Here is a 13,116-nt window from a genome sequence, read left to right on the forward strand (position 1 = left end):
ATAAAGAATATGAACCGGTTAATTGATGTCACATATGCGACTGGCCGGGTTTCAGTACAAAGATTGAAAATGCTGAAATTTTTTGAAATTTCCAGATTTTAATTTAACTTCAAATTACTATCAAACCAAAGTATGCTGGTAAGACTTGAGTTATTTCATTTGAACATTGTTTTTCATTCATATCAGCTTCTATTTATTTTCTTTAAGCCTTCTATTTTTTAGTGTGTCCTTCTGTCCAATTTATCCATTTCCGGGCCAATTATGTTATCGTCGATATGCAGAAACGGAACTCTGATATTTTTTGTGTTTTGTTTTAAACTCTGAGACTAATCAAAAAAAAAATTTGAAGAACCTAAAATCCGGTTTTATCTGGATAAAACTAATCTTCCTGGCAAAGTATGGCATTTGAAACAAAAAATTTTGATTCACTGATAATCTTTTTCTATTTATACAAAAACTTGTGAAAATAAACTTTTGAACTCCGGTGAGAATCTCTGACTAACTTGTACCATCAGTGCCGTGGTTACCAATTTAGAATGTGTCTAAAGTTCCCATAGAAGCTCCCATACCATAAGAAAAGTGGTAGAGTCAGCGGGTTGTCTGGAAACTGACATTTTCCGGTCTCAGTGTTTTTTTCACCATGAGAACCTTTCTAGAAGATCTCGCCCAAATGTGAATGAGTCAAGAAATGAACTTGTGACGTTGCGAGTTGCAAAAAAAGTGAACCTTCTGGTATTCTAGCAGCATGGGAACTAAAGAAAAGATCATCTTACTGTACGAGCACCTAACACAATTCTACCAATAATACCAGATACGTATGTCAAAAAATCAAAGCATTAACTTACTTTCATTGTCATCAGAGCCCATTTCTTAGAAGGAACTTCGAATTTACAGCTGACAAAACTAATGCACGGTTTTTTTCACACCTTTCCTTTTCCGCATTCATGGTTGATTTCATTTTTTCGCTCGAACACTTTTTTAGTGTAAAACAGAACGTCTGCGTTTTCTTGCACAAAAGTACACAGTGTTGCGGGGTAGTCTCGATAGTTCATGCGTATGATGCGGGGGCATCGAAAAAGTGTTTCGCTTGGTCTTGGGGTATAGTAGTGACAGGCATAATATAAATATATGGATATTATAGGTTGGAATAGAGAAATAGCTGGTGGTATTGAAAAATTGATTTTTTTATGAGAAACTAAAATGTTTCGAGTTTTCAGTATTAAGAGAAATGATAGAAAATCTCATAGAAAAACGTACATTTAAAAAAATGCAGGTCTTCAAAAAAATCTATATTCTCGTAGTGCTGAAATTACTGTAGTCGTAAATAAGACTTGTCGGAAAATATATATGAGGGTTGACTACTTGTAGCTCTCGCCTAGTAAAAAAACTGAAAAGTTTGAAGAAAAAACTGTCAGAATTCATCACAATGAATGTACACCTATTCTAGAAATGCAAATGAGACTCTCCACCAAGAATCTTATTCTAACATCAGGGTATTGTACTGATGAGCAAATGCAACGTCTACATGTGAGTAAGAACCGATCTTATTAGACACTTTTACGTTGAAAAGAAAGACACCCTAATTAATCACACTTGGACATAAACTTGCTCTGGGGGTGGTATTTGCGACATCATGAGTGAATGAAAAAATACGTATTTCATTTTTCTACAGTAGTTTATTTGAAACATACCTTTGAAGATGTTTTATGGGAGACTGTTTGATATTTTTCTAGACTGAGAATGACGATGAACTTGAAGTTTGTTCATAATATCAGCTAACCACTCACCATCAATGACGTCAAAAGTGCTCATCTTTGTTTTGTACCTCCTCAGTAAAATAGGGCAGTGATTTTCGTCAATTTAGGAAACTGGAAGGAGAACAACGTCCGGAATAATAGATTGAGTTTTTGAATTGAACTGCCGCTGGCTTTTGATCTTATCCTCGACAGATGTTTTCTCTATGGAATTGAATATTTTTCCGATTTCAGTTGTATGTTTTGACTCTAAATTAGAAAGTTTTTAATGTCATGTGCACGGAAAAAGAACAGAAGCAAAAAAGAGTGGGCAGGTTCATATTAACAATGATTTACATACGAATTCATATATGACGGAAAGTACTTGGGTCGAATTGAGTGTAAAGTCATGGAAGGCGGACCAAATAAAAACTGAATGATTTATAAAAAAAAATATCCAAGAGAAATATATAATAATGAAAAATAAACAAATTATCGTTCGAAGCACATAAAATTGTTGAGGTTTGAACCTTTACTGGTGATTTTCGATTCGGTTACTGAAGTACTTCTTCCAACATCTAACTGTACTAATTTTCGGCTGCTTTTTTCCATACTTTGCAATATAATACGTGTCCCACAACAATTGATCATTCGAGAAGTTTGCGTTAGCAATTACATCAATCTCCACCGCTTGCTTGGCTAGCATTTCCCGGTCTTTCAAATGTTTTTGAATTGTACGGTAGGAGAAGTAGGTGAGAAGGAATGGAAGATAGGGGATGATCTGAAAACATTTTGTTTTTTGTAATAACAAGCTACACAAATTCCGATCAACAACTTTGCTCATTTATTACTCAGATATTTTTGAGTTAGTCAACTAGAACGAATAAAGTTTTTAATGTTTGCAAAAGGAAAACTCAAACACAAATCAAAAAACAAAGTCTCCACTGAACTCTAGTGTAGCATTCATCAAAACATCTGCAACATAACAAACTCATAAATTTTTAACTGATCCATGTTATTTTGTTTACATTTTTACGATAGCCAAAATAAACTCACGAAAATTCCAAACACAATAATAATATACTGATTCTTGGTGAAATGATCACGAAACGGGCGGATTAGAAGAGCAACCCCGTTGTATGCACCAATAACCGCTGCAGTAACAATAATTAATGGTCCTATTTGCTGTAGCACTGCTAGGTTCTCATTCCGTTGAAATTTCTTGGAAAGATTTTCGTCGATGATGTCCAACTTTCTGCAATTGTGGCATCAAAGGTAAAGAATGACGGAATAAAGTTTGAAAACCTTTTCTTGTTGAACAAAACTAGAAGTTGAAGTACAACAATCATTGAAATCTCCATTATGCCCTGACTAATGTATAAGAAATAAATATTGTTTCCGATACGAGTGGCGGAAAATGACAAGCAAGTTGGAGCGTACTCAGTGAAATCTTCAGGTAGCATGACAAGATATACTATGAGAGTTGCAACAAAGACCTGAAATTGTCTAACTTACTTGTTGTTTATTATTTCCGAACTCACCATAATAAAAATAAGTGATATTCCAAGTATTGAATTTGATTTTTCATATTTTGAAAGACGGATTGTGGCCCAGAAACGTTCGAAGTTCATTGCAACATGATTTAACGGTATCAAGCAGAAGAATCCCCTGGAATAATTCTTAGATGGATGATTTTTTCATTATCTAAATGACTTACAAAAAGAACGCTCGTATGTAAAAACAATCTCCCATTTGAATTACATATTCACAGTTTTCCTTCTTCCATATCATCCGATACCACAAACCGAAAAAGTTTACCACATATACTGTGGCTAAACCAAATGAAATGATCATGTTGAAAAAGAAGAGTAGCTGAAACAAGGAAAATGTCAGACAACACAATAGAATATAGCTCAAACCTTGATATTGATGTGCCAAAAGATGTTTCGGGCGAATTTTACCAAGAAAACTCCCAGAAAAACATGAGCAGCAATGGAAGCAGCAACTGATAGGCCTGCCAGGAGTTGGAAAATAGGGTGAAATATTAGTGAAACTTCATCGACACATGAATAAATCATTTTGTGATATTGGATGCTCTGGAACAAGATGTCTGTGGAAAAAGTGAAGAGTACAAAAACAGCGAGGGAAATGAATAAGGAAGTGATTTCCGATACGTAAAACATTTTTTAGAGTTTTCGATGAACTCCGAGTTGCAGACAGCTAACTATGACTCACGATTAACGAAAAAAGACGAGTTCGATGTTCTGATACCACGAAGTTCAGAAAATCAGAAATGAAAATTCACTCATCATTAAGAAGATCGAAGCTAATGTAGATGTAATCTTTATCAGCATGAGAGAAATTTTCACATTTGTCACGGGCCGGGCCGAGCAGGGCCGGGACAGAATTAGAAGTTTTCTCGGCCCGTTGTGGAACATGTTTTGGAACAAATTTGAATATTTTGATTTTTGGAAAAAATATAGTTTTTGACTAAAACTTGAAATTCAATAAAAAAGCGAATATATTTGATAATTCAAATATTTTTACTCTAAATTTTTGAACATTAAAAAGAAAGTTGTTATAAAATGAATGCCCAGTTTTGAATCCGGGCCAACAGAAAGTTCAGCCCGGCTCGGCCCGGGTCAATTTTCGACAAGTTTAGAAATTCTAAAAATTCTAAAAAAAAACATTCTCAAAAATCGTACAATCTATACAGGAAAACAATGAAAAACAAACAAAAGTTTGAAAATACGTGAATTGGAATAAAAAAAAACTGAAAAAAACTGAGTAAATGAGAAAAAAACTAGACAATAATAAGTTCTCTGATATACCTTGGGAATTTCTACTAGTTTCTTCCGTATCGCACTCCAGTACAATCAGAACCACAGGGATTAACTCATACTGGAATGACATGATATGTGAGAACATCAGCAAAAGCAAACTAAACTTGCCTACGTCGACGAACTTCTGACTGTGAACTTGTTGGAAGTAAAAGTCAAAAACATGAAGAAAAAGATCAAGCGTAAAGGAACTAACTTCAATTAAGCAGTGATAGGTAGACCGGTGAAAAAAATCAGGAGAGTGAAAAAAGTAAGGAGAAACAAATCATATAATTTGTGCATTGCAGAAATTACGAAGATGAGTAATATGCAAAAATTTTACATCTGTATCTAGATTGAACGTAAAACTTTCACAAATTTTGTTAGCCTAAAGATATAATATCTGAGGACATTTAAGATCTGATTTGTAACAAAACGGACTGTTCCGCTATTCATTTCTTTTCTGATCATTCATTTTATTTCGAAAATCTGCGATCTTTAATATTTAGAAAAAGATGAACATTGATATATCAGAAACATCATGGGTACTCAAAAACAATGTAGTTAAGCCTCACTGAGTTTTCTTTAACTTCCGAGTCTATGTCTGCAAAAGTTAAGTTCAAATTTTTGAACTAACCTCACACAGCCTTATACCATAAAACAAAAAAAGTCGAGTGGGGTGTAGAGAACACTTATTTCCAGACACTTTCTCACGATCAAAAGCAAAAGTTTTTTTTTTGCCGCCGAGACACCAAATTGATGCGAGACACCAACCCGGAAGTTACCCTAATCCTTCAGTGACTTGGAGAGTGATATGTTTCCAAATCATCTCTATTGAATTGACAACTATGTCACTTTGTGAAAAGAATGAGCCATGTTTTCGTGGAATGCATTAAGCAAAAATTGAGATCGGAATGTAAACAATTTGACCATTCATTAATGATTTTGTCTAACGGGAAGACTCGGTTAATGGCTGGCTAACGGAAGGCAAAACAGAAACCAAATAAATGAACCCAAACTGAACCTTCTGTTATTAAAAATATAAATAATATGTGAATCTGCCTACCTGAAAAACTAACACACGGTCGTTGATTTTGATCTGGTTACTTAGAATTTGTTGCTGATCTTAGTTTTCCATCCGTTTCTGTAACTCTAAGAAGCGCAGTTTCATTTTCAAAAAAAATACAATGTAGTTTCCGACTAATATAATATGAGAGAGGAAACATAAAAGAAGACGTACATATCTGAGAAACCGTGCCTCGTTAGAACTCCGTGATTGAACTAATTACAGAATGTTTTGAAGTACATAATGAGTAATACATATCGCTTTGCAAATAAAAATACATAAATTGAAAGACTAGATATTGAAAAAGAATTAGTCATTCCCAAGACTTGTTTGACTGTTTATTGGAAGCAGTGACGTCTAGCAACTGTCCATTTCAAAACCGGGACGCTTTAAAACTAAGAAGTTGATTGTCACTGTGAGAAAAATGGCAGCTAATCCAACTATCGGTTTTAACGATGTCATACATGTTCTAAGCATTTTGAGAAACTTGAAATGATCCAGATAAGACAAAATTATGTAATTTCAAAATGTGACAGTTGCGAAACCTTTGTTAGTAGTGAAATATCTCACCCACGAAGCTGTAATAGTCGCCTGAGACCGGGTTCTCATTTTCATGATATGTATTAGGGCAATCATAAGACGTTGGGACGCAAGGGAGTTAGAGCAATGAGTTCAGAACTTGTACCTTCGATACTTAGGATAATAATAATTTTGATTACGGTAAGAGAGTTCTGACTCTTGTCAGGGAGGTCTTACAAAGGGAGTCTTTGGTGACGCGGCTTACAAATGATTTATAAATAGAGTCCATTTCTGTTAAAAAAACCGGCTAAATGACTCTGTGAGGCAAGTTATAAGCTCTTAAACTTTTCATATGGTCTAGCTATTTTTCATAGAGTTCCAAATCGGCAAAAGTTTACTTAAAGATGTCATCATTTTTTCACTATACAAGCACAGGTAAACCGCTGGAGATTACACATGGAACCGTGCGATGGCGTATATGCGGCCGATTTGGAATTCCGTGAAAAATTGTGAAAAGCTTATAAATTCAAAAAGTTTGAGAGGTATGAGCTCGGCTCGCAGACATATCTTGTTAGTTTTGATGGCAGCAATCGACTTCCCGTAATCGAAAGTATTTATAACCAAAATTCTAGAAAACCGTGTCCCCAAAAACTTCTCTTGTCAGCTGCAATGCGTCGTAGTTGCAAAGTGGCGTAGTTGTGAAATCTCGCAGTTGCAAATCCTAAGTTAGCTGCAAATTGCCGCAAGGCCAATCACTATGATAGAGATTATCTCAAGGAGGAAATGCATCAGTCATAAGACGTTTCATAAAACTTGACAAATTTCGAATAAAAATTTATTGCTTCATCGCAAAAACATCATAACAGACCCAGAAAAGGAAAGAAAGACAGGAAAAACTACATGAAAAGAGATTGGGGGTTTACAAGTTGTAAAAATCAATAAATAAAGAAGACTGGGGTTTTGGTAGTGTATTCAGCTTTGAAGAAGTGAAATGAAATGGATAGAGGTGAGAGGGGAGAGAGGTGTTCATGAAGAGGTTAACTAATATGCGAGGTGAACCTTATTCAGGAGGTGGGAGTAAAATGAGATCAGTAACAAAAGAGGTGGGAATAGATTTAGTTGGGGACTAGGGAGGTGGCGTTTAATGGAGATAGGGAGGTGTTCAGAAAGATCCAGAAAATGAAGATCAGAATCAGAATGATGAAGAATCAGATACAATTACTGGGCAATAACAGAACAACAAGCAACAATGTTTAGAATACACTGACGGGAGTGGGCGAACAGTTTGTAAAAAACAAACTATTATTTCCTGTAGTTTTCGGTCCATGTTTCCACATCCGTTTTGTTTCATTGATTGGATCGACTTTTCCATCCACTTTTGGATTACGTTTTCGAAGTATGAACAGCAAAACGCAGACTTGGAGGAGAGGAAGGTAGAGAACAATCTAAATATGAGATAATGTTTTTGAAAACTGAAATTGCATTTAGAAGAACTCACGGATAGGGGGAACGGTCCAAAGTTTTTGAAGAACTCGTTTGGGATATCCACCATCTTTTTGGCCAAGACAATGCACAAAATCTGTGCGACAGCCAGAGCGAAAGAGACTATCATAGTTCCTTTCGTTAGTTGAACGATTTGAAGCGCATCAAATCGTAAATTGCAATTGCTAATCATGAAGATACGAGTACTGCAACACTGGAATTATATAAACCTTTAAATTAATTTAATCACTTACTTGACTGAGAGAACGATGAACAAGTCCAACGATCCGGCCAAAATCTCGGTGAGAATAACTCCACAGGAAACGATGTCAAAATTTCGGAAACCAGTAATGAATTGCAGGAAGAACAGGCATTCGAGCTCAGTTTTATCACTTCCAATAGCCAAAATGGCTATCGGAAGTAGCGAAGCAGAGACTGTCTAAATATATTTTCTTAGCAAAGTTCGTTAAATGAAAGCTTACAGTGACAACAAGAAAACAGATCAGAGAGGTGCTTCCACATTTTTGAAACTTCGAAATGCAATATAGGGACCAAAAACTAGCCGAAGAATTGATTAAGTGACCCATTATCATGAAGAAATTGAGAGCTCTATAAATTTCGCGATACGTTGGCAATATAGCTATAAATGCAATGAAAAATGACTTACAATAAGAAGTATTGAATCCAATATTTTTGGCTCAAATACATCATTCCTGGAATCATGGACATTGCATGGATTACGGTAATGAAGATGGAGAAAACTATCCCAACTATCAAATTGACATGTAGAAGAATCTGAAACACTGTTGGGCCTCCAGTTGTTTTTTTCAAATCAGAATAATTATTTCAGATAGAATTATTTTTAGAACTAGTCCAAAACTTTTGAAATACTTACAACTGTATTCTCCTTCCATTCCATTTTCTTTGATCTTCTCACAAAAAAATAAATAGTCAAGACAATCGTCAAGATGAGTGGTGTGAAAATGCAAGCCGAGAAGAAGGTTGGAGAGCTCTGGACGACCTCGGGGAAGCATGTTTGGTTGCTTGTCATGTCTTAACGCAAAACTGTTAACAGAAAAACAGTAAAGTGCTAACAGAATTAATATTCAATAGTACAATATGACAAGAAAGCGATACACATAGTAAACTCACTTGTTGGGACGGTTTGGTCACTGGCAGAAATGGAATGACCCAAAGTTTGATTGGAAGGGGATGTCGGTTTGGGGAGTCTGAAATAAGGACTAGTTGCGCATGAAAAGTAATATCAACAAATTCACTGAAAGAAAACTCAAGATATGGCAAAGAAAAGTGGAGGTAAATATTAAACAGAGATCACGGGCGTCAGAGAGATAAAGAAGAAAAAAGTCTAGTTTTTCGTGGAATATATGGTAATCATTATAAACTTCATGAACTATTATATGATACATATAGCGAGATAATGAACCTTGACTGTACCGACGGAGATCATGCCTTAAGTTATACTGTCACTGTTAACATATTAGCTCTGGTAGCCGATTTCAATTTTACAGTTCAAAAAACATTAAACCTTCAAATCAACAAGGAAGAACAAATGCAGCAAAACTGGAATAAAGGAAAAAAAGCAACATAATTAACCGCGTGACACCGAAAGAGACTAAACGAGCAGCAAGTCCGTTATTGCAGTTTCTTTACGAAAATTCTATATTAGTAAAATTTAGATATATGAGTCGTGTCGTTGAGATTTTATACGGGATCAACAATGATAATTTGAAGAAGTTCTTGGAATCTCAAAGAGGGCAGTTGAATAAAAAAAACGAAGCCAATTTTCAGATAACCGGATAGTCCTTGAAAGAACAAATTGTTGGAAGCAAAAAAAAAGTGGAGACACAAATCGACAGCTGGTGTTCAGGAAAAGAACGGAAGGGTCAGTATTGCGCTATTTTTTCCTTCCATTTTAGATCTAGCATTAATTGAAAACCGTTGTGGAGTTAGACTAGGCCTATAAAAACAAGAACGAGAAGAAAAGTGGGATAAGCAACTGAAATGAGAGAGGAGAGTTTGTCACGGAGGGACGGGAAATAGAGAAGTTAGAAGGTAGATCTTATGTTTGCTACTACCACAATTTTTCTCACTTTCAGCCCTGGAAGGAAATACGACACAATTGTCATTCAAGGAATATTGATTTGCAACGTCTCAATAAAAAGGTTTTGAACCATTCCGTGTGATCAGCGTCAATAGTGACGAAGCTATGTCTTGGGTCTAATGGTAGGTCAGAGCTTATCACTGAGAGAGAGGGTAGAGAAAAGTAGGAAGGTAGGGTATAGGTTACGATTGCTACTTCCACGCTCTTTTTTCTCTTCCAGTTCCTGGTACGACACGGCACCAAGCTCCCTTTGGGGATATGGATTAGCCACAATTCGAAATGTGTTTTTGAAGGTTTTCTTGTGATTAGCGTCAACAGTGACAAAACCATGTCTTGAAGGCGTTTGATACTCAATCATAAAATCGTGACTCAATTCAAAACCAACTGGGTTGATTAATTAAGCGGAGCAGCCACGATGATGTTATTCAACATCGGTGGAATCTGTCCTCCTGAAACGTCTAGCATCTGCATTCACACACGACTCTATGCGTGTTCAGACAAATCACTTTGTCACCCCGTTCCGGCGTTACTTGCGTATCTGGAATGTACAGACCACACTAGAGTTAGAGCGTTTCACGGAGAAAAAAAAGAATAAGAAAATCGAAAGGTACAGCTTTTGTTTGCTACTGCCACGCCATTCTTCTCTTTCAGTTCCTGGCACGACACGGCACACCAAACTCCCTTTGGGGATACGGATTATTCACAAATTAAAAATTGTTTTCAACGCTTTTCTGATGATCGTTGTCAACAGTGACATTCTCTTCCAGCTCCTGACACGACACGGCACCAGCATTCCTCAGGGAGTCTTGATTTGCCATCGTCGTCAACAGTGACAAAACCATTGTCTTGAATTTGGTTTGCTCGAGATGGAAAATTCGGAAATAGAAAGAAGATGCTAGATTCATAATCAGAAAAACGTGACTAAAATGGAAACAATCTAGGTTGATTAAGAGGAGTAGCAAAGATAATACTCATCCGTTCTATTTTTACTCTGTTGAAGACTTTGAAATTGAGAAACTGAGTTTCCAGCACCTTGAAATTGGAATCTTTTCCAAACGATTCACTCTATGACTCGAGTCTTGCTTCACTAGCAAATCTCGGGTGTGCAGACCATTCAAGAAACAAATGACTTACAGATCAGTTAGGAAGAGCAGATGCGACAAAACAGAAATATAGACGTAACGAGCAACTCAAAAGAGAAGGGATAAGGTAGAAAAAAGAAGGAGACGGTCAGTTCTGCTCCAGGCACAGCCTCTTTTTCACCGATGCTGAAAAGCGACGGAGACGAGACTCTGTTTTGTTCTTTTGAATAGCATGTGTTTGGTACTGCCACGCCCTCTTCTCTCTTCCAGCTCCTGGTACGACACGGTACCAAGCTCCTTTTGGGAATATGGATTAGCCACAATTCGAAATGTGTTTTCAAAGCTTTTCTGGTGATTAGCGTCAACAGTGACAAAACCATGTTTTAAGTTTGGTTCGCTCAAGAGGGAAGATTCGGAAATAGAAAAACACATTTGATGCTCAATCATAAAAATGCGATTTAATTCAAAACAAATTATGTTGACTGATTAACCGGTGAAGCAATGATGACATTATAAAACACCCGTGGGATCTGAATTTTCGTAAAACTTATGTCATCTGCATTTGCACAAGGTTCTATTGGTCTTTTATGCAGAGAAATCACATTGCCACCCTGCCCCGAAGACATTTGCAAATCCTGGATGTAGAGACTACTCATAAAATAAAACACTTACAGATCAGCTAAGAAGAGCAGATGCGATGAAACAGTAAGGGGATAGAATGTGCTCAAATGTGGAAGTTAGAGCTTTTCACAGACAGAGAAGCTTCTGTTTGCTACTGCCACGCCCTCTTCTCTCTTCCAGCTCCTGACACGACACGGTACCAAGCCTCCTCAGGGACCACTAATAAATCACGATTCGAAAAGCGTTTTCAAAAGCATTCTTGTGATAAGCGTAAACAGTGACAAAACCATGTCTTGAGTTCGCCCCGGCATCCCTCAGGGAGTCCTGATTTGCAATGATTAGAAGATGGAGTCGTGTTTTTGAAATATTCCGTGTGATATGTGTCAACAGTGACAAAACCATGTCTTGAGCTTGGTTTGCTCAAAAGAGAAGATTTGGAAATAGAAGGCTTTTGATACTCAATCAAAAAGTAGCTAAACCACCCATCTGTTCAAATTAGGCTTTGATAGAGACTTTTAGGTTGAGAAGGTGAGTTTCCAGCAGTTTCAGATTTGTACAACTCCAACGCCATCTTTTCCAAACGGATCACTCCCTGCTCACCCGACCCCGGCTTCACTTGCAAATATGGGGTGGGCGGACCACTCAAGAAACAAAACACTTACAAATCAGCAGCGAAGAGCAAATGGAACAAAATGGAAACAGATAAGGTGAAAGGAAAGAAGGAGACGGTCCGTTCTGCTTCAATCACCGCCTCTTTCCCGCCGACGTTCGAAAACAAGGAAGACGAGACTCAGGTTGAAACCTTATCACGGGGGGAGAGAGAGAGAGAGAAGAACAAAGTAAAAAGGTATAGCTTCTGTTTGCTACTGCCACGCCCTTTTTTCTCTTCCAGTTCCAGGCACGACAAGGCACCAGCATCCCTCGGGGAGTCTTGATTTGCAGATGATTAGAAAATGAAGTCGTGTTTTCAAAATATTCCATGCGATCAGCATCAACAGTGATGTTACAACGTCTTCTTTGTTGTGAGCTTCACAAAGGGGAATGTGAAAAATTGATGGTGATTATTTAATTAAAAATATTAAATTCGGTTGGAAATTTGAAGTCTGCGAGGGAGACGTCTCGAGATGCTAACTTTCTAGCAGATACTTAAGAATCTGATTGATCCATGACAGAAAATCGGAAGAGGGTGAGGTAAAAATAAGTGTTGACGTAAATGAGATATAAGAACTTAATACGAGAAAAAATAATAGGTAGGTTAAGGCTTAGGAAACAAAACTTACCGACCAACGTGGAAGAGCCGATTTCTAGAAACAAAAATAGGACGGATTGAGCTACTAAAATAAGAAAGTGGAGCAGATCGTGGAGAGAAAGAGATGATAGTATAGAAGGAAAGAAGTATTCAGTGTATTTTGCATCAGGCCCGCCCTTTTTTCACCGTTGGTTGAAAACGAGGAAGAAGAGACTTAGTTTGATAATCACAGCTTCGTACATGGAAGAGTAGAAGGTAGAAAGAGAAAAGTAGAGAGTCCGTATCCAAGCACAGTCCGGAATATGAGTTATTTAAGAAAAATATGGAGTTTAATTGCAACTATTAGAACGAAAATTTATTGCTATAGGTACTCAGGTGATTTGTAATGGACCAACACTAAACCAAAACAGATCTACTAGCACT

At 36.9% G+C, this 13,116-nt stretch overlaps 2 protein-coding genes across 2 annotated transcripts; both read right to left on the reverse strand.

Annotated features, from left to right (window-relative positions):
• Positions 1-2,265: 2,265 nt before the first annotated feature.
• On the reverse strand, positions 2,266-3,587 carry GCK72_025782 (uncharacterized protein; the record flags this gene model as incomplete). The annotated part of the gene is made up of 5 exons (XM_003105611.2): positions 2,266-2,514; positions 2,790-2,988; positions 3,039-3,229; positions 3,275-3,401; positions 3,451-3,587. The coding sequence occupies 5 exons, from the start codon at positions 3,585-3,587 to the stop codon at positions 2,266-2,268; spliced, it is 903 nt and encodes a 300-aa protein (XP_003105659.2).
• A 3,803-nt stretch (positions 3,588-7,390) lies between these two features.
• GCK72_025783 (uncharacterized protein) lies at positions 7,391-8,670 on the reverse strand (the record flags this gene model as incomplete). The annotated part of the gene is made up of 4 exons (XM_053736479.1): positions 7,391-7,582; positions 7,636-7,825; positions 7,874-8,058; positions 8,515-8,670. 4 exons carry the CDS (start codon positions 8,668-8,670, stop codon positions 7,391-7,393), a joined length of 723 nt encoding a protein of 240 aa, XP_053580045.1.
• Between the last annotated feature and the right edge of the window lie 4,446 nt (positions 8,671-13,116).

The sequence above is a fragment of the Caenorhabditis remanei genome, chromosome X (assembly GCF_010183535.1).
Source record: "Caenorhabditis remanei strain PX506 chromosome X, whole genome shotgun sequence".
Classification (NCBI taxonomy): Eukaryota; Metazoa; Nematoda; class Chromadorea; order Rhabditida; family Rhabditidae; genus Caenorhabditis; species Caenorhabditis remanei.